The 22,066-nt window shown below is 30.8% G+C and overlaps 1 protein-coding gene across 1 annotated transcript; it reads left to right on the forward strand.

The window, feature by feature from the left end:
- Positions 1-14,687: 14,687 nt before the first annotated feature.
- Positions 14,688-21,698, forward strand: LPAT2 (lysophosphatidyl acyltransferase 2). The gene is made up of 11 exons (XM_018122060.2): positions 14,688-14,965; positions 15,544-15,666; positions 17,038-17,077; positions 17,203-17,276; positions 17,451-17,510; positions 18,977-19,054; positions 19,230-19,388; positions 19,878-20,003; positions 20,593-20,685; positions 20,908-20,994; positions 21,120-21,698. Exons 1-11 carry the CDS (start codon positions 14,885-14,887, stop codon positions 21,360-21,362), a joined length of 1,164 nt encoding a protein of 387 aa, XP_017977549.2. The 5' UTR covers positions 14,688-14,884; the 3' UTR covers positions 21,363-21,698.
- Positions 21,699-22,066: the final 368 nt, after the last annotated feature.

A 22,066-nucleotide genomic window follows, 5' to 3' on the forward strand; every position in this document is an offset into this window, starting at 1 on the left:
TATTTAACAACGATTGCTTACAGGAAAGGAAAGAAACTGATATGTAAGCCTTGCGGGGTCCCAGTTGGCATTCCGAATAATGAGTGTCAATCAGGGACGTCGTGGCGATTGTCATGGGCCTGAGGGAGGTTCCGGGTCGTGACACTCTGGGTGCTAAGGCTAATTCTGTAAACATCTGGAGACCTGTGGTTGATCGTTTTGAGTCAAGGCTTGCAGGGTGGAAAGCCAATTTCCTTTCAAGTGAAGGTAGAATCACTCTCTTGAAATCTGTGTTATCTTTTCTTCCGTTGTATTTTATGTCTCTTTTTTAGATTCCTGCCACAGTTAAAAACGAACTTGATAAGATTCAAAGGAGATTTCTTTGGGGTGCCTCAGAGGGTAAGAAGAAAATTCATTCGGTTAACTGAGAAAATGTATGTTGTCCAAAGGAATGTGGTGGTCTTGGAATTATAGATTTAGGCGTGAAAAATAAGGCTCTCTTGAATAAATGGATATGGAGGTATGGACAGGAAACTAATAGCTAGTGGATAAGTGTTATTGCTGAGAAAGTTGGTTACTACTCCACCAATCTTATCCTAAGTGCGGGCGTCAATTCTAGAATTTCTCATGTATGGCGCAACATCACCTCCCCCCTTTCCCCCTCTAATACTCATTTCAATTCTATTCACGCAGGATTAAGTTTCATTGTTGGAGATGGGCATAATATCTCCTTCTGGCACGATGGGTGGTTAGAGGACTCACCTTTCAAAATTGGGTTCCCACACATATTGCACTTGCTGAAAATAAACATGGTACCATAAGTGATTTTGGGTCTTGGCACAATGAGGAATGGACTTGGAACATTCAATTAAGAAGAAGATTATTCGGTTGGGAAGAGAGATAATGGGCTGACTTTATTAGGAAAATAAATGAGGTTGTTCCTACTAGAAATTTGAAAGACAAAGTTATTTGGAAGGGATCCCCAAATGGTATGTACTCTTCCAAGAGTTACTGTCAAAGCATCTCTCCTTGGAATTTGATTAATAAGCGAATCTGGAAAGTCGTATGGGAAGGCCTTGCCCCTCCAAAAGTTGAATTTCTCTGCTGGATTATTCTTAAAGGCAGAGTTGCTGTCAAATTCGAACTCTTAAAAAGAGGTTTTATTTCTCTTAATTCTGTTTTTTGTTGTTTTTGTTGCACTGAAATTGAAACTGTCAATCATCTTGTCTTTTCATGCACTCAAAGTTGGAAAATCTGGGCTAATTGGTGTCGCATTTTGGGTATCTCTTGGGTCACTCCTGCCAATGCATGGGATTTCTTTTGTGCTTGGATTGATTTGGTTCAAGATGCTACTAAGAATAAAATATGGAAAATGGCTTTCTTTGGAATTGTGTGGTCCATATGGTTGTTTAGGAATGAGATGGTTTTTACAGGCAAATCCTAGGATGAACTCCAATTGATGGATATCATTAGAACTCGAATTGCATATTGGTCGAAAGCTAAATGGGTTAATCATGTTTTGTCTTTCCTTGATCTTTTCAGAAATCCGAAACTTGGGGCTATTTGTTCTAAAAAGAAATCTGATAAGAAAAATCTTGAGTGGACTAAATCTCTACCAGGCTAACTAAAGTTTAACGTTGACGAAGCAGCTAAGGGTTGTCTTGGGAAAACTGGTATTGGGGGAGTCCTTAGAGATTATGAAGGCAAAATTAAGTTGTAATTCTCTCAGACTACTGGTTGGGGTGATTCAAACTTGGCTGAACTCCTGGCTATTAAAGAAGCTTTTCTCTTATTTGCGGCCTCTCCATGGGTGAATTCTTATGTTCTCATCATTGAAAGTGACTCCTCAAATGTTGTTAGATGGATTTTGAAGCCTTATGATTCCCCTTAGAAGTTCTGTAACATCATCAGACATATTGAGAATCTCAAATCTAAAGTTGGGTCATGGAAATTTCAACATTTTCCAAGATCAGGTAACAATCTAGTTGATAAGCTAGCCAAAGATGGTATTGGAATAGAAGGTGATCTTTTGATCATTAATACTTAACCGTTGCTGTTGACTTGTTTTGTTATCTTGGTTGTTGTTGTTGCTCGATGTTTGCCTCCCTCGTTGTGCTGTCTTGAAGATTTACTCTTCTTGCTTGTTTTTTACCTCGGCTTCGTTTATCAACGGCATCAAGGGATTTTGCTGCTTCTCCTCAATTTGGTCCCTTCTTTTTGTGGTACTTGATTATGTTGTCACTGTTGAGGAAGGTTTTGTTTTGCTACTGTGTTGCTTTGATTTCTTGTTTCCTGTGGTCTTTGATCCTTGTCTGGTTTGAGTTTTTTTGTGTTTTTGTTTTGTTGAGGACTTGCTGCTGGCTTTTTGTATGTTTTGATAGACCTCTTTTCTGGTCTTCTTGCCATGCTCGGTCCATGGCTAATAAATTCCAACTTTCAAAAAAAAAATAATAATAAGCACACATATGACCATCTAGTTGATGCAACAATTAAAACCATAAAATATCTAAATGGTCCATGTGGTGGATGTATTGGTCCACATATAACACCTTAAATACATTTTAAAAATGTAGGGGAATTAGTTCCAAGTTTAACTAGTGATGGCCTTATAATTAATTTGTCTTGAGAGCAAGCAACAAGTGAAAATTCATCAAATTAAAAAATTTTTTGGTTTCTCAATAAATGACCACATGAATTTTTAATAATTTTTCACATTTTTATTGATTCGAAATAGCCCAACCGATCATGCCACATATTAAAATCATTAGTAAACTTCTGGTTAATTATAGCATGAATTTCAATTATTCTAATTTTTATGTATATAATCCAAATGATAAAGCGAGTAATTTTTTCAATATTTTCCCCTGAGGTATCGATACTTCGTACTCAACATAATAGACGTAATATAAAGGTATTAAATATCTCTTTTATTCGTTGTTTGAATATGATTTACATTCAAATTAATATATTTAAAACTTAATAAATCTTTTTGAGACTTAGTATAAACTAGTGCATCCTTTATTATAAACTATGTTCCTCTATGTAGAAAAATATTTGTTTTCAATAAAATAAGATATATATAATATGAAATTTACAAGTTAACATAAGAAAATATTAAATATATAATTTTTATTAAAACACATAATAAGAACATATTATTGAAATATAATGAGAATATATAAAAACATCTTTATAATAACTATATGTTAAAACATACAAACAAACTATTATGAAATCTCATTTTTGGATATTTTCATTATCAATTAAATGATCAATTCCTCCTTCAAGATGGACAAAAAAATTAGCAACATCCTGATGTGTTATATCAACTTAGCCATAGTTAAAATCATCTTGAATAACATTTATTTCGATATATATTTTCTTTTTTTTAACTTTCAGTAATGCTTGATAAAGTTCAATAAGATGTTTTGACATACGACAGATACGTGACCAATGGCCTTTCATGCCATACCAATGATAGATATTTTTTATAACCTTTTTTTTTGTTCACTTTTATCTTTTTCTTATATTTCTTCACTACTCATTCATTTCTGTTAGGTAAAAGTATTCATCTATTTCTAGTGGGTAAAGATATCCATCCACTTCTAGTAAGTAAAGTTACCATTCACCTCTAGTGATGGGTAAAGATGTGAGATCTCAACCTCTATAGGCTCGTAACTAGGTGTAGACACGATCACATGGGCTAGGGGTAATTTCATCATGTCCTTAGTGAGCCCCTAGAAGTAGGTTTTCAAACAATATTAAGGCCTAAGTAGGCCTAAGGTATAAATGAATGATGAAAATAAGGGTAAAATGACGAAGAAAATAAAAAAAATGATGATTTCCAAGGTAGGGGCAAAATGGTCATTTTTCATCTCGGATCAAAATTTTTAAGTTTTCGTAAATTCGAGTATTTCTAGACTATTATGGACTTTGTCTCAATGTCAAAAGAGTAAAAAGATTGCACAAAAGATTGGAGGAAGACAAAGCCAACTTGCTAAGGGCATTTTCGTAATTTAAAAAGAGATTGGATAAGCTTTGGCTATAAATATCATGTGTTCCAGCAGCTTTTTCATTTCTTCAGTAGCTTCTTCTTCTTCCTCCTTCCATCTCACGTTTGTTTCACTCTCCATAGAAGCTTGTTATGAAATCTCCATAACCTTTCTCAAGTTAGCTTTAATTTTCATGCTTTTGTGCACTTTTGCATAGAACCTTTGTGCTCTTTCACTCTCTCACTTTAAAACCCTTGAAAAGTCTTACTTTCATACTTCCTCTCACTATCTAGGTGTTCTAGAGAGAGAAAATGGAGCTTCTATAATAGCTTGAAAATTTGTGAAAAGAATTTCAAATTTACAAAGCTACCAAGGTGAGTAGTGAATTAGAGTTGATTCTTAAGTGTTGAGAATGTCTAGTAATTTGATTTGTGAGTGTTTTATTGTTGAGATAGTTTATTCATTTTTAGTGTGACTAGAGTAGTGCAAATAATAGCCATTTAATGGTAGTTGGAAGCTAGTTAAGAATGACTAGTAGAACTCAATTTAGAAAATAGCTTTGGAATAGTATTAATGCCAAATTGGGTTGATGGTGATGTTGTTGTGTGTGATAGGTTCCAACGAAACCCCACACCTCCATTCGGAACCTTAGTCGAAGCTAGAGCCCACCAAAACATCAATAAAGACTAATGAGTGAACTTGCATTTCAAATTTTATTTGGGAAATGTAAATGTATTTGGATGAAACATTTGAATGATCTTATCCAACCTTTCTTTAAAAATGTGTGTCGAGGAACAAGTCCTTGATAAAAAGTTTTGATGTTGTGAAAATGTGAAATGTGTAAAAGAATGAATCCATGTGCTCCTATATTATGTTGGTATGTATATATATGAATATATGTTGTGCATTGATGGATAATGTTGTGTGATGATATTGAAGTGTGCGAGTAGGGAGTGCACACATGATGATGTTGAAGTGTGCGAGTAGGGAGTGCACACATGATGATGATATTGCATTGAGCTGAGTATGGCGGGATGATATGCATGATGATGTATGTATATACAAATATATATATATATATATATATATATACATGTTATAAAAAGTTTACGAAAATAATTGTGATTGTGTTGTGTGTTGGCATTGTTAATTGCTCCCAAATTGCTTTTCATGTCAACAAGAAAAGGCTTTTGATGTAACAAGACCCATTTCATTTAAAATGCTCTGTTTCTCGCTGCAACGAGGTTCATTTTTGCTGCAGCAAGAAACTCTCGAGTTTTGGGGGTCATACTAGTCTGGTTCTCACTACAGCAAGATTCATTTTCACTGTAGCGAGAAACTCTCAGGTTTTGGAGGTCACACTAGCCTGGTTCTCGCTGCAGCGAGATTTATTCTCGTTGCAGCGAGAAACTCTCGGGTTCTAGTGCAGTACTTTCAATTTAATGAAGATTTTGACCACCTTCCGTTCAGAAATGGGCAAAGTAGTAAACATAAAAGTTGTAGCCCAACCTCTTAGCTTTCTAATGGTCTAAAAATCATGTCAATTAAACTTATGTAGTGGGAGATATTCTTGAAAAACCGAAACATATGCAAACTAAGATTGTTTCTCGCTATAGTGAGAAACTTGCAGTCATGCTTACTACCTTGCTTGATTTTGACATATTTTTCACCCCTTTAACTTCATGGATTGGTCATGGGTTTTTTGCAACACTATGAGGTTATTAATCAAAGTTTGAAATGAGGGGTTTTTAGAAAAAAAAAATTAAATCAATTGCATTGTTTTTGAAACAAGTGCATTATGATTTTCAAGTTTTCTTTATTGATTGCTTGTTCCCTTCTTATGTTCACTCACTGAGTTTGTACTCACTGTTTTCAACTTCATGTTTTCAGATCAGGAGGCAATTGGAACCTAGGTCGAGGTGTCCACGTAGTTTCGTCTCCTTGGTAGGTATCTTGACATTCCGTAGTCGCACTTTCACCTTGGTCACTCCGCTGGAAGCCCAAAGTCATTTTTGTTTGTAAATATGTACATGTGATATAAAGTACTAAGATGTATGCCTTAGACCATATATGTATATTTTGATTGGTAAAGCCACCATGTGTGGCAATTGTTAATGTTATTTTGGGTTAATATAAATGCAGTTTTTTATTGTTATAACTTACTATTAAAGTATTTAAGGGTTGAGATTATGAGATGTGAATGTAAGAATAGTTGATGGGATGATGAGTAGGATTATATAAATAGGCTTGCTTGAGCTTAGTAGACTATGTCCATTGAGTCCATGCGCCGATCATGATCCAGAAATCGGGTCATGACAAAAGGTATCTATTCACCTTTGGAGGGTAAAAATATCTATCCATTTACAATGATTAAATGTATTTTTAGAATAGTGATTTATTTTATTCTGTCCACTTTTATCTTTTTTCTATATCTCTTCACTACTCATCTATTTCTAATGGGTAAAAGTATCCATCCATTTCTAGTGAGTAAAAGTATCTATCAACCTTTGACCGTGAGTAAAGTTATCCATCCACCTTTGATCATGAGTAAAGTTATCCATCCACCTCTAATGGGTAAAGGTATCCATCCACCTCTAGTGGGTAAATGTATCAATCTACCTCTAATGGGTAAAAGCATTGATCCAGTTTTAGTGGTTAAATGTATTCTTAGAATAATAATTAGTGTAACCACCATGATTGTAATTATTTTGATGACTTCTTCCAATCCATAACCATAATTATTAAATTATGTTGAATTCACTTCAGAGAATAGATGAAGTTCATGATTTGTCATTAGTAGTTTGTTATTTTGCTCAACCATAAAAAGACATGAAATCCAAAACAAAACATATTTCAGATTACCCAAAGTATAGTATTTTCCACTTCTTACAAAAATAAATATCATAAAAAGTCAGATATCATACAAAGTCAATTTCATATGTTCAATCCAAAATGTCTTATGTAAAATCTTATAGTATTAAAGACAGATTTGCATATGTTGAGCAAAATTATAGTCAGAATTCAATAAAAAAATTATATATTAAGAAAATCATATTTTAAAACTAGAACAAAGATATTATATATAATTGTACACAATTTCTTGCTCAACCTAATTTAATAAATCAATAGACAAAATATGATATATATTATATGATAGCAAAATTCATATTAAGGTTGGTTTCTAGGAATGAAAATACCAAAGAGATATCAAATCACTTACCTGATTAAGCTTGGAGATGATGAAAATTAAATAATACTAAAATTTGAGAAATTAGAGAATCGTACTAATAATGTGTTATGAAATATAAATTGAAAGAATAAGGTCAAATTATGTAATTAGTCCCTGCACTCTATCAAAGTGGTGCATTTGGTCCTTGTACAATAATTTGTAAAAATTGAGGTCTTGTACTTTTTAAAATTAACAATATCAATCTAATGTGCTAAAAATTTTTTGTTATCTATACTGATATGGAGTTTGATTGTGTTGACATAGCATTTTCTTGCTAATGTGACATTGAATATGATGACTTGGCAATGATGATGTGGCATTTCATGAATGATGCAATAGTAGTGTGATATGACGTGACCAAACAATGACATGGATTTTATAATTGCATACATGGAATTATCCAATGTAAGTTAATGATTTTAAACGGGATTGGAAAAGAAACAAATCAAAAGTACGATTTAGGAAAAGAGTGTTGTGAGATAGAGAAAAATTGAATTTTTGTGTTCCATAATTTAAATTAGTGAAAAGAATGTTATGAAATAACTTAAAAATGCCACATCAACAAGAAAATGCCATGTCATCAAACAACAGAAAAAAAAAATTAACATTGTTAACAATTAGATTGACATTGTTAATTTTAGAAAGTATAAGGATTCAATTTTTACAAATTATTGTATAGGGATTAAATCCACCATTTTACCATTATACAAAGACCAATTACATAATTTAACCAATGAACAACATGTTTGGTTGGGAGAAAAGAAATAACCATTCCCCCCTATTCTTAATCTTCTTTAACACTTTATTTGATTAGAACGAATGACCATTGGAATGGCCATTCAAGGAGATGAGGGAATAGCCAACACCAAGGCCCGCTTCGTATTGGCTATTCCACGAGACAAGGAATAGAGTAGAAAAAATTATTGAACAAAAATATCTTTCATTAATGTTAAGAATTACCATACTATATAAAATGTAATTTATTCATTTTTTTCAAATTTCTTTCTCTTTCTAGCCAACTACCTCTCTCATTCTATCACTAAATTAAAATGAATTTAAAATTAAAAAAATTAAATTAATTTAAAATAAAAGGTTTAAGTTTTAATTATAAATTATAAAAAGTGAAAGAATAGTTCACTCTGTGCTCACCACATATTTAAAGTGTGGACATATGGCATTTTTATTATACATTAAAGTATAATGGTGCCAATATGTGAATTTGGAATCTTAGTATATAATATTTCAACAGCTAGAGATTGCATTTTTGGAACTATAGCTTATGGATTTGGCCTCCGTGTAGAAAATATAAGAAAAGCTAGTTATGAACAAGTTATAGAACTTTTGAAATGTTGACACCAAATAACAAGCACTTAGCAGAAGGCATTGTTTGGAAGATAGGGAAAAGACCTATGCTACAATCATGTGTAAGTGTTGGAAATTTTGAGAGTTTGCCAAAGGAATTGATACCCCACGGAAGAATTTTGTAGATTTGAACAAGCTGGTGTACTTACATGATGCTGTAGGACATTATTAATTTAAGTATTTAATTGTTCATTGTTGCACTAGTTGACAAAATAATTATAAATTATAAAAAGGTTAATATTTTAAACTTAAAAATTAAATTAAATTTTTAATTAAATTTTTTTTACTAATTACTCAAATAAGTCTCTGAACTATACCGAGAAAGTCAATTTAGTCCTTATCCTTTTATTACGTTCAAATAAGCCCCTAAACTCTTATTTTGGGTCAAATAAACCCTTCTCCCTAATCGTTGACTAACTTCCATTAGTCAACTATACAGTTAGCAATTTTTTATACCACATCATTTGCCACGTGGCATGTTGATGTGTTATCTTGATGACGTCAATGCCATGTGTTGATGTGTCATCTTGATGACGTCAATGTCACGTGGTAGATAATGTGGCATTAAAAAATTATTGACTAAGAATTGGACTTTTTCCTTTTAACCCATCCAAATGTCCAAAAATTATTGATTAGGGATTTAAAAAAAAAACTTAATTACTTCAAACTGATTATCATTGTTTCTTAACTAATTACCATCTTTTTAATTGAAACCATCCTTCCTAACAAGAAAAATTAATCCAAATTTACTAGTTCGATTGAAGTCATTGTTGCTCTACTAAAAGTTAGCGTAGAGAAATCCGAGAATACCCATAAACGATTTTGACAAAAGGATGTTTACAAGAGTTGGGAGGCATAAGTTTTACACCTAAGATGGATAATCATAATTAGTATTTTCTTTGCTTCTCATATCTTACAAATTTTTTATTGCCCCCTTCTTTCTCTACAAAAATTTCCATTTTCTTGCCATCACCCAATAATCACTTTCAAAAATCCCAAATGCAACAACTTTAATTTAGCTATCCTCTTCTCAAAATCGTTTATGGGTATTTTTAGATTTTTTTACATCAACTTTCAATAGAGTAACCATGGCTTCAATTGGAAAAGTTGGATTAGGTTTTTTTTGTTGTTAGGAATGATAACTTCAATTAAGAAAATGATAATCAATTAAGAAACAATAGTAATCAGTTTGAAACAATTAGATTTTTTTTTTGTTTCAAATTCTTAACCAATAATGTTGAGACATTTGGATGGGTTAAAATGAAAAAACCCAATTCTTAGTTAACAATTTTTTTATGCCACATCGACTATAATGTGGAATTGATGTCATCAAGATGACACATCAATATGCCACGTGGCATCAAAAATTGCTGACTGTAATGTTGACTAACAGAAGTTAGTCAATGATTAGGGAGAGGGCCTTATTTGATCCAAAATAAGAGTTCGAAAGCTTATTTAAACACAATAAAAAGATAAGAGCTAAATTGACTTTCTTGGTATAGTTTGAGGACTTATTTACGTATTTAGGCTAAAATTTTTATATTTCAATATTTTTAAAATAAAGAATAAAATAAATAGTAAATTAATATTTTAATTATAAATCATTAATATTGTAAATGTAATATAAACTATTAATATTTTGTAAATTAAAATAAATAATCATATTAACATTTAAATAATAATTTATTAATATTTTTAACAAATTATTAAAAAAATAAATAACTTAATTTAAAAATTAACTATTATAATTAATGGTATTTTTGTCATTTATTACTCATTCCTTAATTATTTCTAAAACTATTTATACAATCTAAATAATAGAATAATTCATAATAGCAATTCTCGTTATATTCCATTCTATGAACCAAACTACATAATAGTTATTCATCTCTGATTCTATTCATTCTGCAAATCAAACACACCTTAAGAGAAAAGTATTAGTAAAGTAAAAAAAATTCTTATTCAAGTGTGTATTTACAAACAAAATGAGAGATCTATTTATAGGCTAATAATTTCTTAAATCCTAACCTTAATTTAATGTGATCTATATTTAAATTTATATATACATAATCAAATCTAAATGTTCAAATCAAATTATATTTCTTATGTCTAGCTTGTTGCGCTGTTTAACTTAATTTGAACTTATTAGATTCACATATATATTCATTACAATTTTAAAAATCTTTTAAAATTTTAATTTGTTGGTTTAATTTTTATGTTCAAATTTTCAAAACAACGACCGGTAGATATAAAATCAAACTAAGTATTAATATGTATTTTGAAATCAAAATAGAGTTGTCTATAGATTAAGTTTGAATCGGTTGAGACAGACATACATTTCAAAAGTCAAGCCTTATTTTCGTATTAATATTTTAAAATCAAAATTAAACACATATAATGTAAAAAGGAATCAATGAATGCAGGCCGTTGGGGTGGTTGAAATTAAAGAACCGAAAGCCGATTGCATTCTCCCATTCAAGCCTTCAACCTGCATTAGGCAAAGATCCTCACCAACCAAAACAAAGAAACACAATCAAGCAACAAGAAGAAAAGATATCTAACAATCTGGTTGAATGCCTATCTAACACATCTAACGTCGTGAATCGTGCTGGTGCAAGGCATCTCCGCATCATTATTTTACATTTACTTTGCCCGTTAAAAGAAACGTACTTCCGTACTAATATAACATAGTCAAAATATCCCGTAGGTCTTTACATTATAGATTTTGTGTCAATTTAGTTTATTTATCTCAAAATTTATTAATTTAATTTCATAAAATCGAGTCTTTTTGTCTAATTTCGTTCAAATTGATTATGAGTGGTGCTGACATGTCAAACCAAATTTTTTTTAAGAAACAAATTTTTTTGAATTTTTTTAACCAAAAAAATATTTTATGTCAAGTCAATCTCTTTATACCGTGTCATAACGACAAAATTAAAAAAAATTATAAAATATAAAAATTAAATTGAACAAAATTTTAAGATACATGGACTAAATTGGGTACTTTTACTAATTTTTGTTTAGTATTACATTTATATCAAAAATATACTTTTACACATTAGAGGTTTATTTTAGTAATTAAAAATCATTAACTTTCTATTTGTACAAAAAATTTACGAACTAATTACACTACTTAATTACAAAAAAAAATCAAATTTAGTTACAAAAGAAATTCATTTATAGGAGGAGCCAATGGTTCACCTCTATATCTGCATACAAAAATGTTAAACCATAATTTTCAAGTATATATGCGTAAGCAAAACATATGCATACCCCAAAATTTAGACTCCATTCAATTTGTCCATATAATTTTAAAATAAGCGCATGATTTGCTCATATACATATGCCTAAGTAATAGGACTACAAGTAACACATGTAAATTCTTATTGAAACATATTTTTTTGGACTGCATTCTATAAGTTAACTCTCTTATCCTATAAACTTGCCCTTCATTTACTCTTCAAGCACAAAATGGGACAGTAACTTTTTGAAATACCAATTTTTTTTTTTTGCCTTAATGTTTGATAATACAAGTGTGAAGTCCAAAAGGAAAATGACATCCTAAAATAATTTTGGGATTTAGGCAGGGCCCGATCATAGTAAGCTAAGTCGTCAATTCTAATTAAATGCCACCAAATTCTTCAAATCCTACACGCTAGTGTGTTCCATTTCTTGTCCTAGACCTAACTTGTAGACCACTATCGTCATGTCGAGATTGTCTATTTGGGTTGAAGAAACTTGTTAGACGGATTAGGCATGACGAGGTTGGCCACTTTTTCAAGTTTAATCGTTGTACTCAATTAATCTTTTTTTTAACTAATTAATCGTGGCACACAAACGGCAATAATACCATTTAAGAAAATTTTGATAAGCTTATATAAATCTATTTAAGTCTTTAAAGATTGTGTGATAGTTTTCTTTTGTGTTAATCCTCCATTTCGTACTAATTAACTTTAAAGTCATGGATTTTCTGAAATTTATTTTTACAAAAGTATTATCAAATTTTGAAAAATTTATTTATTTCAAGCAAGCTTGAAGACTATATTTTACCTTATAAAACTCGATGATTTTACTTTTTTTTTTACATTTATTTATGTTTAAATTTCTTTTTAAATAGTTAATTGTAATTTAGTGCATCATAATAATTATTATCAATGAAAGGGGTCTAAAAACTTTTAGATTTTAGGTTAAACTCTCACTATGTATAATTTTCTGATTAGTTTTATGCATTTATGTTGATGTGACACAAATGCTGTCATCACCCTTACATTTTATTTGTACGTAAGTGGTACCAAATTTTCCAAAAAACATAAATGTAAAGGATGTCGTCCATGTGGCAATTACATGGCATTTTGATTTGAAGTCATTCAATTGAACGTGGGTTACTTTAAAAGAAGAAAAAATAGGTTAAATTTTTGAAAAGTAAGTAGAAATATAATTTCCGTGTCATAACAAATATATTTACTTATTTTTTAAGTTATTACATAGGATTTTATCTTACAAGTTAAATTGAATCTTTTAATTCAAGAGTGGGATCTACAAAATCGATGTTAAAATTAATGAGATAAAAGAGAATTATTTTTCATGAAATAATTTGAATTTAATGGACTTTTTTGTATTTTACAAAAGAAAAAAAATTCTAACTTCATATTTGTGCAATGTTAATATTAAAAAAAATTGATAATAAAACAAAATGACGATAGCAATAATCTTTTTCAATAACATCAAAAATAAAAGTATATACAATAAAAATGATAGTAAAGAGATTGTTAAAAGACTTTTACAAAAATATAAATTAAGTGTGTGTATATGAAAGATGAGTAGGTTACTTGTAATTACCTTAATTAATAACATTGTACATAGGCAATGTGAGATTGGAGTCCTACAAAAGATCAAGGAGGTTATTCTCAAAATATAATTTGGAGTTTGAAGTAATTTATTTCTTATTTTGTTTTATTTTTGTTTGATTTATTGAATAAAATATAAAAATAAAATAATTATTATGTAGAATAAAATAAGAGATGAAAAGAAGAAATTACAAGTAATTGAAAAGAATAAATATTTGAGATCTAGAGTAAAATCCAAAAAATGCTCAAAATATTTTAAAATGATGCTTGGGTATTTTTTATTTTAAAATGATATTTTTGATCTACTGTTAATACGTTAGTCAACAGTTAAAAAAAATTAAACCTAATATTACATAAACATTTTAAGACATAAATAACTTTTATATTATTTTTTAATTTAAGTCTATTTTCTTTTGAAAAAAATTTGCTCATCAGTCCCTTAAAAACCTTAATCAGAAAAAAAAAAACTAAAACATTTTTATTTGAAGGTTTGAAAATTTGAAGTCGTATCTTCCTTCGAACCATAAACTTCTTTTTTAAGGTAAAATCTATTATTATCAAACTCTTTATTTTTCTAACAGTTTAAGAAATTTTTTTTCATTAAAAAGAATATATTAAAAGGTAAATCTTTTATTCAAATATGGATATTTCAAATTTAACAGTATTAAGTCAAGAGATTAATTTTTTACTTGTAATTACTAATTTAATCGAAATAATTTTACTCAAAATTTGTTGTTTGAAACTAGGATTTAAGGTGACATAAAAAGATTTTGACTTGATTACTATATATAAAAGATTTTAAGTTTATTTTTTTATCAAATATTAAATTTTATTAAGTATCAAAGTGAAATAAATTATCGGATTTACAAATCTCATTCTAAAATTTTATAAAAATTCAAAATTTTTTCTTCTTTATCAAATATTATATTTTATTAATATCAAAATAGATTTTATTAAGTTTTGTAGCAATTTTTTAAAAAAGGCATTTATATTTAAAATTATTTATGTAATATTGATTATAATTTTTTTTAACTATCGATCAACAGCGTTAAAAATTAAGAGATATAAACATCATTTTAAAACAAAAAAGTCGAGAGTCTCTTTTCTTTGTGAAGTGTTTTGAAGGCCTTTTGAATTTTACCCTCTAGATAAACGAGAAATGTGAAAAAGGTTATTACAGGCCGTCTGCCCAACCTTCTTATTCATTTTTTTTTTGTTATTTCTTGGAACGGGGAAAACTGCTTTTAAAGCTTCGTCCATATTCGTCGTTTTTTCATTGTCATTTTCTATTCTTCCATCTCTTCACACACTTTCACTGTAATACTATTAATACCATTTTTTTTCCTTTATAAAAAAATATAACAAACAATTTTCTTCGAATCAATTCTCATAATTCAAAATAAAGAAAAAGAAATATTTACTATATATCTAAAATCTCACTACGAATCTCGAGCGCTTCAGTAGTGGTGGTGTGCATGGCGATTGCAGCGGCAGCTGTCATCGTTCCTTTGGGCCTTCTCTTCTTCATCTCCGGCCTCGTTGTTAATCTCATTCAGGTTCCTTTCTTCGGTTTTTTGGGCTTTTGATAGATTTGGTTTTGTTTTAACTTCTTAAGGGATTTGCTTCATCTTTTGCTTTGATTCAGTTAAGTGGGTTTTTTTTTTCTTGGTTAATTTTTGCTTTTGTTTTTTTTTTCCTTTCCCTTCAAATTTGTTGTGGTTGCATTTAAAAAAATGCTGGTAAATGGATTTCTCTTTTATTTATATTTTTCGAGCTGAGATTATTAATGAATAATTAGTTTGCATGTACATCTGGTTTTTGAATCTACTTTAATTCTCAGCAAATAAAATTTGGGAAAAAGAAATTTAACTTGGGATCTTTGGTTTAAGCTTGATACAACCTTCTGCTTTTGTTGCAATGTTTGCTTAAATTTTTTCGCGAAAACGTTTTAATACTAAAAATAGGATTTAAGAGTCCATTTTGTTGCCTTTGGTCTTGTAGCAATCAAAATTGACCGTGTTAGTGTTAGACGAGTTGATTCAGTTTGATTAATTGGCTAATGTGTAAATCTTATTTCTTAGATTTCTTCGTCAATGACCATTTCTCATGTTATCCAATGTAATGCTTTTTTCAGGCACTTTGCTTTGTTCTCATTCGGCCACTGTCCAAGAACACCTATAGAAAGATCAATAGGGTTGTGGCAGAGTTGTTGTGGCTGGAACTCGTATGGCTTGTTGATTGGTGGGCGGGAGTTAAGGTGTGAGCTCCTTCATTTCGTTTTTTAAAATCATATGTTTTGTATCACCAATTTATTGCTTTTTTGGGGCATTTTTGAAGATAATTTATTCTAATGCTGAAACCCTTTATAGGAAGGTAGTTTATGATGATCAAATGCCTAAGACCTTGTCACTTTGTGCTGGTCTTAACTGTTGTGGTTTAAGTTTGTTTTACAGAGTTGTTGAAGAAGGTATAAATTTAGCTCAAAGTAGAAATATTATGCTATACTACTGAGAAGAATCATTGAGGTTCCTTGCATGAATGAGTTGGTAACTGCAAATGCCAAAAGTTTGTCCTTGTAATAGTCATTAGTTCTTGGATAAACTATTAACTTATCTTCCTGGGTGAAAAGAAATGTGATGAGATGACTTGGAAGACGGAGATTTTGAATTTCAAGTACTAATTGGAGGATAACTAGAAGTCACTTTTGCACAAGTTTTAACTATGCATCCAATGATTGTGAGCCAAATTCATTTCTGCATATAGCAAGTTCATGTGCCATTTTGAATAGTTTCTTTTTTATCCTATCATGACATGTATATGTTTTTGGATTAGCTGGTTTTGTTTGTTTTGACTTGTAGTGTTTGCGAATGTCTTTAGTGATTAAGCAATAAGTGTTGTGGCATTCATTGGTTTTTGTTATCTATGTTTATCTTCGTTGTTTTCTGTTGCCATTCTCAAGAAGATTCAACATAAAGATCATCTTAAATTAATTTACAATTCGATGGCCACATAGGCTGTAAATTGGGGGCTTAAAGAAGTTAACACTAAGCAGCAAATGTTAATGCAAGTTCATTACCAACTAGACTTGTAAAAAGTAAGTCTCAGAAATAATCTTTACTACGCTGAGCACTAAGATATAGAATCCACTCGAAAATTTCCGCTGCTGGCTATGGGATTCTAAATATGGCTGTATTTTTTTCATTGAATATGAAAGGAAATTTTGGTATCTCAACTTATGGGATGTTTCTTAGACAAAGGTATTAGAAAGTGAGATTGTTGTGCAGTGTCAAAATTTACATGCCTCCAGTGACTGGCTAATTCCATTTGCTGGTAGGCTTTAGTTAAATCAAAGCTTTTTGCCCAACTAGCATTTTGGTGTCCATAGGCTTAAAGATTGGGACATTGTCAATTCATCTAGAATTATGCAAATATGAGTTGAACTGTTGTTGGGAAGTTTCTACTTTCTCTAAATGCTGATAGATGTTCCTTGAAATTGATTGAGGTGGTAATTATTAGCTGTTAGTGAGCCAACTTTTATTAATGTAGAAAATAATTGGTACCATGAATGTCATACCTTAAGTAGTCTCCTAAAAATTATCTTTTGATCTTTGAGGCATTTTATGTGCAGATTAAAGTGTTCATGGATCCTGAAAGCTTCAATTTAATGGGTAATGTTAATTTTTACTAAGAAACTTAGTTCTCAGTCTTTGTGTTACATGGACAATGGGTAATTCTTCTATCCTAAAATTTTTTAAATGGTTTATTTATCATATGATATTGTGAAAATTTTCAGGTAAAGAACATGCCCTTGTTGTGGCCAATCACAGGAGTGATATTGATTGGTTAGTTGGATGGCTTTTGGCTCAGGTCTGTAATTGATATATTCCAACTCAGAAATTTTTTACATACTGCGTAGCTGAAATGTGCATTCAAAAAAAATATTTGGTGCTGCTTGGAAATTTGCTATTTGGCATTCTAACTTCATTTTTTTTTCTCTCTCTTAAAATGTGGCTAAGATACAATTGAATTTCCTTTTGGCAGCGTTCAGGATGTCTTGGCAGTGCATTAGCTGTAATGAAGAAATCCTCAAAATTCCTTCCGGTATATGTTGTTGTTATATGTTTGAAGTTTCAACTTTCTATCGTGAGATTGTCTTCATTACCAGTTATTTTTGAGTGCATTTGGATGAGAGATTTTATAGAGCAATTTCATTTGTAGAGAGAATTTTCAAAGTTCTATAATCAAATTATCTTGTTTGGCAAAATAAAATATGGAATTGTCAAGATTCTTAGAATTTGGGTGAGGGATTTTGGAGGGCCCAAATTCTCATTTCAAAGAGGTAATATTTGTGAAATCCTTGTTTTTTTTTTTTGTGAATGGCAAAATCCTTGGTTTTTTAACAAGACATCAACATTTATTATGTTTTTCTCTCTTTATGCAGCTTTCATTTTTTTCAACTATAACTACAAAAACTCATTTTTTTAAAATATATTTCTTGACTTTTTCATATTATTAATAATATCTACATATTTTTTTAAATATAATGACACACATATTGCATATTTTTCTCCATTTTTTAAAATTTTCTGGGCCCAAGAATATTATTCTTTTATAATTTTTTTTATCCCATCAAATTGAAATACTAAAAATTTCATTCTAAAAATTACATATCCAAACAATGCAATTATAATTGGTATTATTTTGAATTGATGTATTTTAAAGTTCTTTTTATCTTGAAAGTCTCGAAAGTTTCAAAAATTTTCATCCAAAAGTACTCTTAGTTTCAGCTGATATTTATATTGTCCTAATTTTGAATGGTAATAGCTCACGTATGTAAATGTGTGAGATGTGATTAGCTTAGTAGGTAATTAATGAGGTAAGTTAATGAGCAGGAAGTGAACATAAATGCTATTTCTTATTTTTGAAAAGAAAATTTAACATGACTAGTGAGACACTCTGGTCAAAATTTCTCATTTTTATATTATGTTACATTAGCTTCTGCTTCTAAATCTGAAGTAGGATTTTTCACTTGAAAATCTTGTATTCTCAGTCAGGAGTTTAAAGTTTGGCTTGTGAATCTACGAAGTGAGTGTGTTAAAAGGATGGAGAGATGATCCTGATTTTTGTTAATGAATGGTTTATGTAGTTAGTCTGGGTGATGGAGAAGCAGGTCTCTTGTTGAAGTATTAGTTTATTCTTTTTTCTTTTGCTTTCTTTTGTTTTCTTTTCTGACTTCTATTGTTCGATTGGCTCAATTTCTGATTACTAACACTTGGATCCTACTTTCTTCTGCCTGAATTAGAATGTTATGAAACAATACCATTATGTTCCGGGTACAGTTAATTTGTATTTTGTAGTGACAATTAGTGTCAGTCTTTCTCATGATGGGTAATTCAGAGAAGCGAGTGAAGTCTAGTTTTTTGCCTGACTGATCATTTGGATTGTCTCATTATGTTTTGTTTTTACTGCATACTGGACATTTTTTTTTATTTTGTTTTTTAAAGAAGCAAACAGGGTTTTACTTTCGCATACTTATGAAGAATAAAATTGGTGTCTGATATGTGCAGGTTATAGGTTGGTCAATGTGGTTTTCTGAGTATCTGTTTTTAGAACGAAGCTGGGCCAAAGATGAAAACACGTTAAAGGTAAAAGCTTGCCTCAATTTGTTAGATGCTAGCATATCAAGAAATATTATGCTCTCTGTATTTTATACACATTACATGACCATAAATATTGCCATATTTACTTGTGTTCTCATGCATGCTTGTTTTAAACAACCCTTATTGATCTTGTTCAAATCTTGTGTAACTATATTTGCAGGCAGGTCTTCAACGTTTAAAGGACTTCCCACGGCCATTTTGGTTGGCTTTTTTTGTAGAAGGGACTCGCTTCACACAAGCAAAGTTTCTAGCAGCTCAAGAATATGCAGCCTCACAAGGATTGCCCATACCTAGAAATGTTTTAATTCCTCGTACAAAGGTCAAATTCTTGCCGCTCCCCTTTTCTTGAATTCCTTCTCACCTTTTATCAATGTCTTTTTTCTTTAAATGGATATCTACGTAACTGAAGGAGCAATAACTGAATTTAGATTTTGTTACTCAAGTTGTTAGCATTCTTTCAATCTAAGAGTTATAATATTTCAACTTTACCTTAAAGGATTTTGTTTAATTCTAGGTAGATTTTGTTGCAACCTCCTGCAAAAACCCACTTTCCTGCTAATGCAACTTTCTGCTTTGGCAAAGTCATTTAATGCTTAGCCAACCTTGTCCATGACACATCTGTGATCCCTTATATTTGTAAAATCGATAGTTGAGATTTAATCATGTTGGATGTAGTTTTACTTTTCTTTTTTGTAATACTGTAATTTTTTATTTTGTTCATGGCAACTCATCTTCTAGGCCTTGCTAGTTTTAATTCAAATATGAAAAAATTATGCCTGAAGTATCAACATCGTTTTTGTTGCTTCAGGGTTTTGTTTCAGCTGTAAGTCATATGCGTTCATTTGTACCAGCCATTTATGATATGACAGTGGCTATTCCAAAAAGCTCGCCTTCACCTACAATGCTTAGACTTTTCAAGGGGCAACCTTCTGTGGTAAGTTTGATTGTGAGCTAACTGTGTAAAGCAAGTTATAACTATATATATTTGGATGTTAACATTGGTTTTGTTTTCTTTAATGTTGATATGTCCTTGGAGAATTTGCTGCATGTCTCCTTAAGGATTTCACTTCTAAATTCTCGTTATCATGAAATTTCAGTTTAAGGCATAACATGCTTCAAAGATCTTCAATGACAACAGGAAGTGAAGGGAGTGCTTCTTAACTTGTTCACATTTTTTGTCTGATCTTTTAGAATCCCTGGAGTGAAAGCAACTAGTGTAGGTCATGGGCATCTCAGGAAGCAGTTAGCTACTTGTGGTTACTATATGGCAACTAGGAATTGGTTCAGTTGCTATGTTAAAGTGTAGACGCAACTAAGTGAGAATATAGTCCTAGGTTCATGCTGGAAACATATCTGCCTTTCCCTCTTCCTTTCCTGTGGTTGAAACATATATGTAATTTTGAAGATGTGATGAATAAACCTAAAAGTGTCATTGATCTTAAATATCTTAGTTGATAGTTGAATGACTCACAGTTCTATTGGGTTCATTCAATTGACGAAGGTATGTTGTTACTCACTTGCAGGTGCATGTGCACATCAAGCGGTGTCTCATGAAGGAACTGCCTGAAACAGATGAGGCTGTTGCACAATGGTGTAAAGATATGTTTGTAGAGAAGGTGAGCATTATTCATCTAGTGTTGTAGCAGGGTGCTTATATGGGGTCTTGCATGAATTCTGAAATAATATTTGCTTGAAAATGAAAAGAAAGATTAGTGCGACCTTGACAAAGTTGTCAATTGTTGTGTTTTAATGTTTAATGATGTTTATTGTTGTGCTTGCAGTAGTTCATGTATTAATTTCCTACTTATTTTTTTCTTTCTGTTTGATTTGTCATATAGGACAAGTTGCTGGACAAACATATAGCTGAGGACACTTTCAGTGACCAACCAATGCAGGATCTTGGTCGGCCGATTAAGTCTCTTTTGGTGAGATTCTTTCTTCAAATTAACCATTCTTTGTTTTGATTTACTTCAGTTGGTGTGTTATTGTCTTGTTTTTTGGTGTTGGAAGAGTTGCTTCTGGAACTAATACATTTAACAATATTCTTCAGGTTGTTGCCTCTTGGGCTTGTCTTATGGCTTATGGGGCTCTCAAATTCCTACAATGTTCTTCACTTTTGTCCTCATGGAAGGGCATTGCATTCTTCTTAGTTGGCTTGGCCATTGTTACCATCCTCATGCACATCTTGATTCTCTTCTCTCAGTCAGAGCGTTCAACTCCTGCCAAGGTTGCACCAGGGAAACCCAAGAATGACGGGGAGACTTCAGAGGCAAGACGGGACAAACAGCAGTAGATCAGAGCTTCCTTCCAAGATATCCATATGAAACGAAGCCCGTCTGCAGTCATATTTTCATAAACCTACAGTATGTGTAGTATCTGTATCACTTTCATTTTAGACTTGTTTGAAGCATGTCTTTGATTATCAGATGACAGGTTTGTATGCATTATCAATTCTTTGTTTTCTGGTAAACTAGGGTAATTTTTGTATAGACGGTTAAAAATGGCTGTGGTTACATTAGGCTAGCCCTAGTGTTTCATTTCGATAGTTCTTTGGCGGATATAGGAGTTTTTGGGTTGTTGAATCTTAAAATTATATATTCACTTGCCTTCATAGTTTTCATTTTCTTCACCAAGCTTTCTCTACTTTTTTATTTTCTCAAGCATGGAACATATTTCATTTTAATCTTAACACATCTTTTCGCTATTATAAAAAAAATAAAAATAAAAATGCTTAGTTGAAGTATCTCTAATACTTAGTTGTATAATGAGTTAGGATTCTTAAAATCTTGAAGTTAGGATTCTTCAAGTCTGGAAGTTGATGTATAAGAACAAAAGTAAAATGTGATTTTGGACAAATATAAAATAAAAATAAACTTCATATTAATTTTTTTAAAAAAATTTAAGAAATTTGTATTTTCTCAATTTAGTTATGAAAAATTCTTACTTAAACATTTAAAATGTTAATCTAACGTAATAACAATTTTTTTTTCAATTTTA

This window comes from Theobroma cacao, chromosome 5 (genome assembly GCF_053813885.1).
Source record: "Theobroma cacao isolate CCN51 chromosome 5, ASM5381388v1, whole genome shotgun sequence".
In the NCBI taxonomy this organism is placed as follows: Eukaryota; Viridiplantae; Streptophyta; class Magnoliopsida; order Malvales; family Malvaceae; genus Theobroma; species Theobroma cacao.

Bases quoted from the DNA above. Each gene is read 5' to 3' on its own strand.
- LPAT2 (XM_018122060.2), top strand. From the start codon at position 14,885: ATGGCGATTGCAGCGGCAGCTGTCATCGTTCCTTTGGGCCTTCTCTTC. The intron at 14,966-15,543 runs GTTCCTTTCTTC...TGCTTTTTTCAG, and splicing joins TCGTTGTTAATCTCATTCAG to GCACTTTGCTTTGTTCTCAT. The intron at 15,667-17,037 runs GTGTGAGCTCCT...TTTTATGTGCAG, and splicing joins ATTGGTGGGCGGGAGTTAAG to ATTAAAGTGTTCATGGATCC.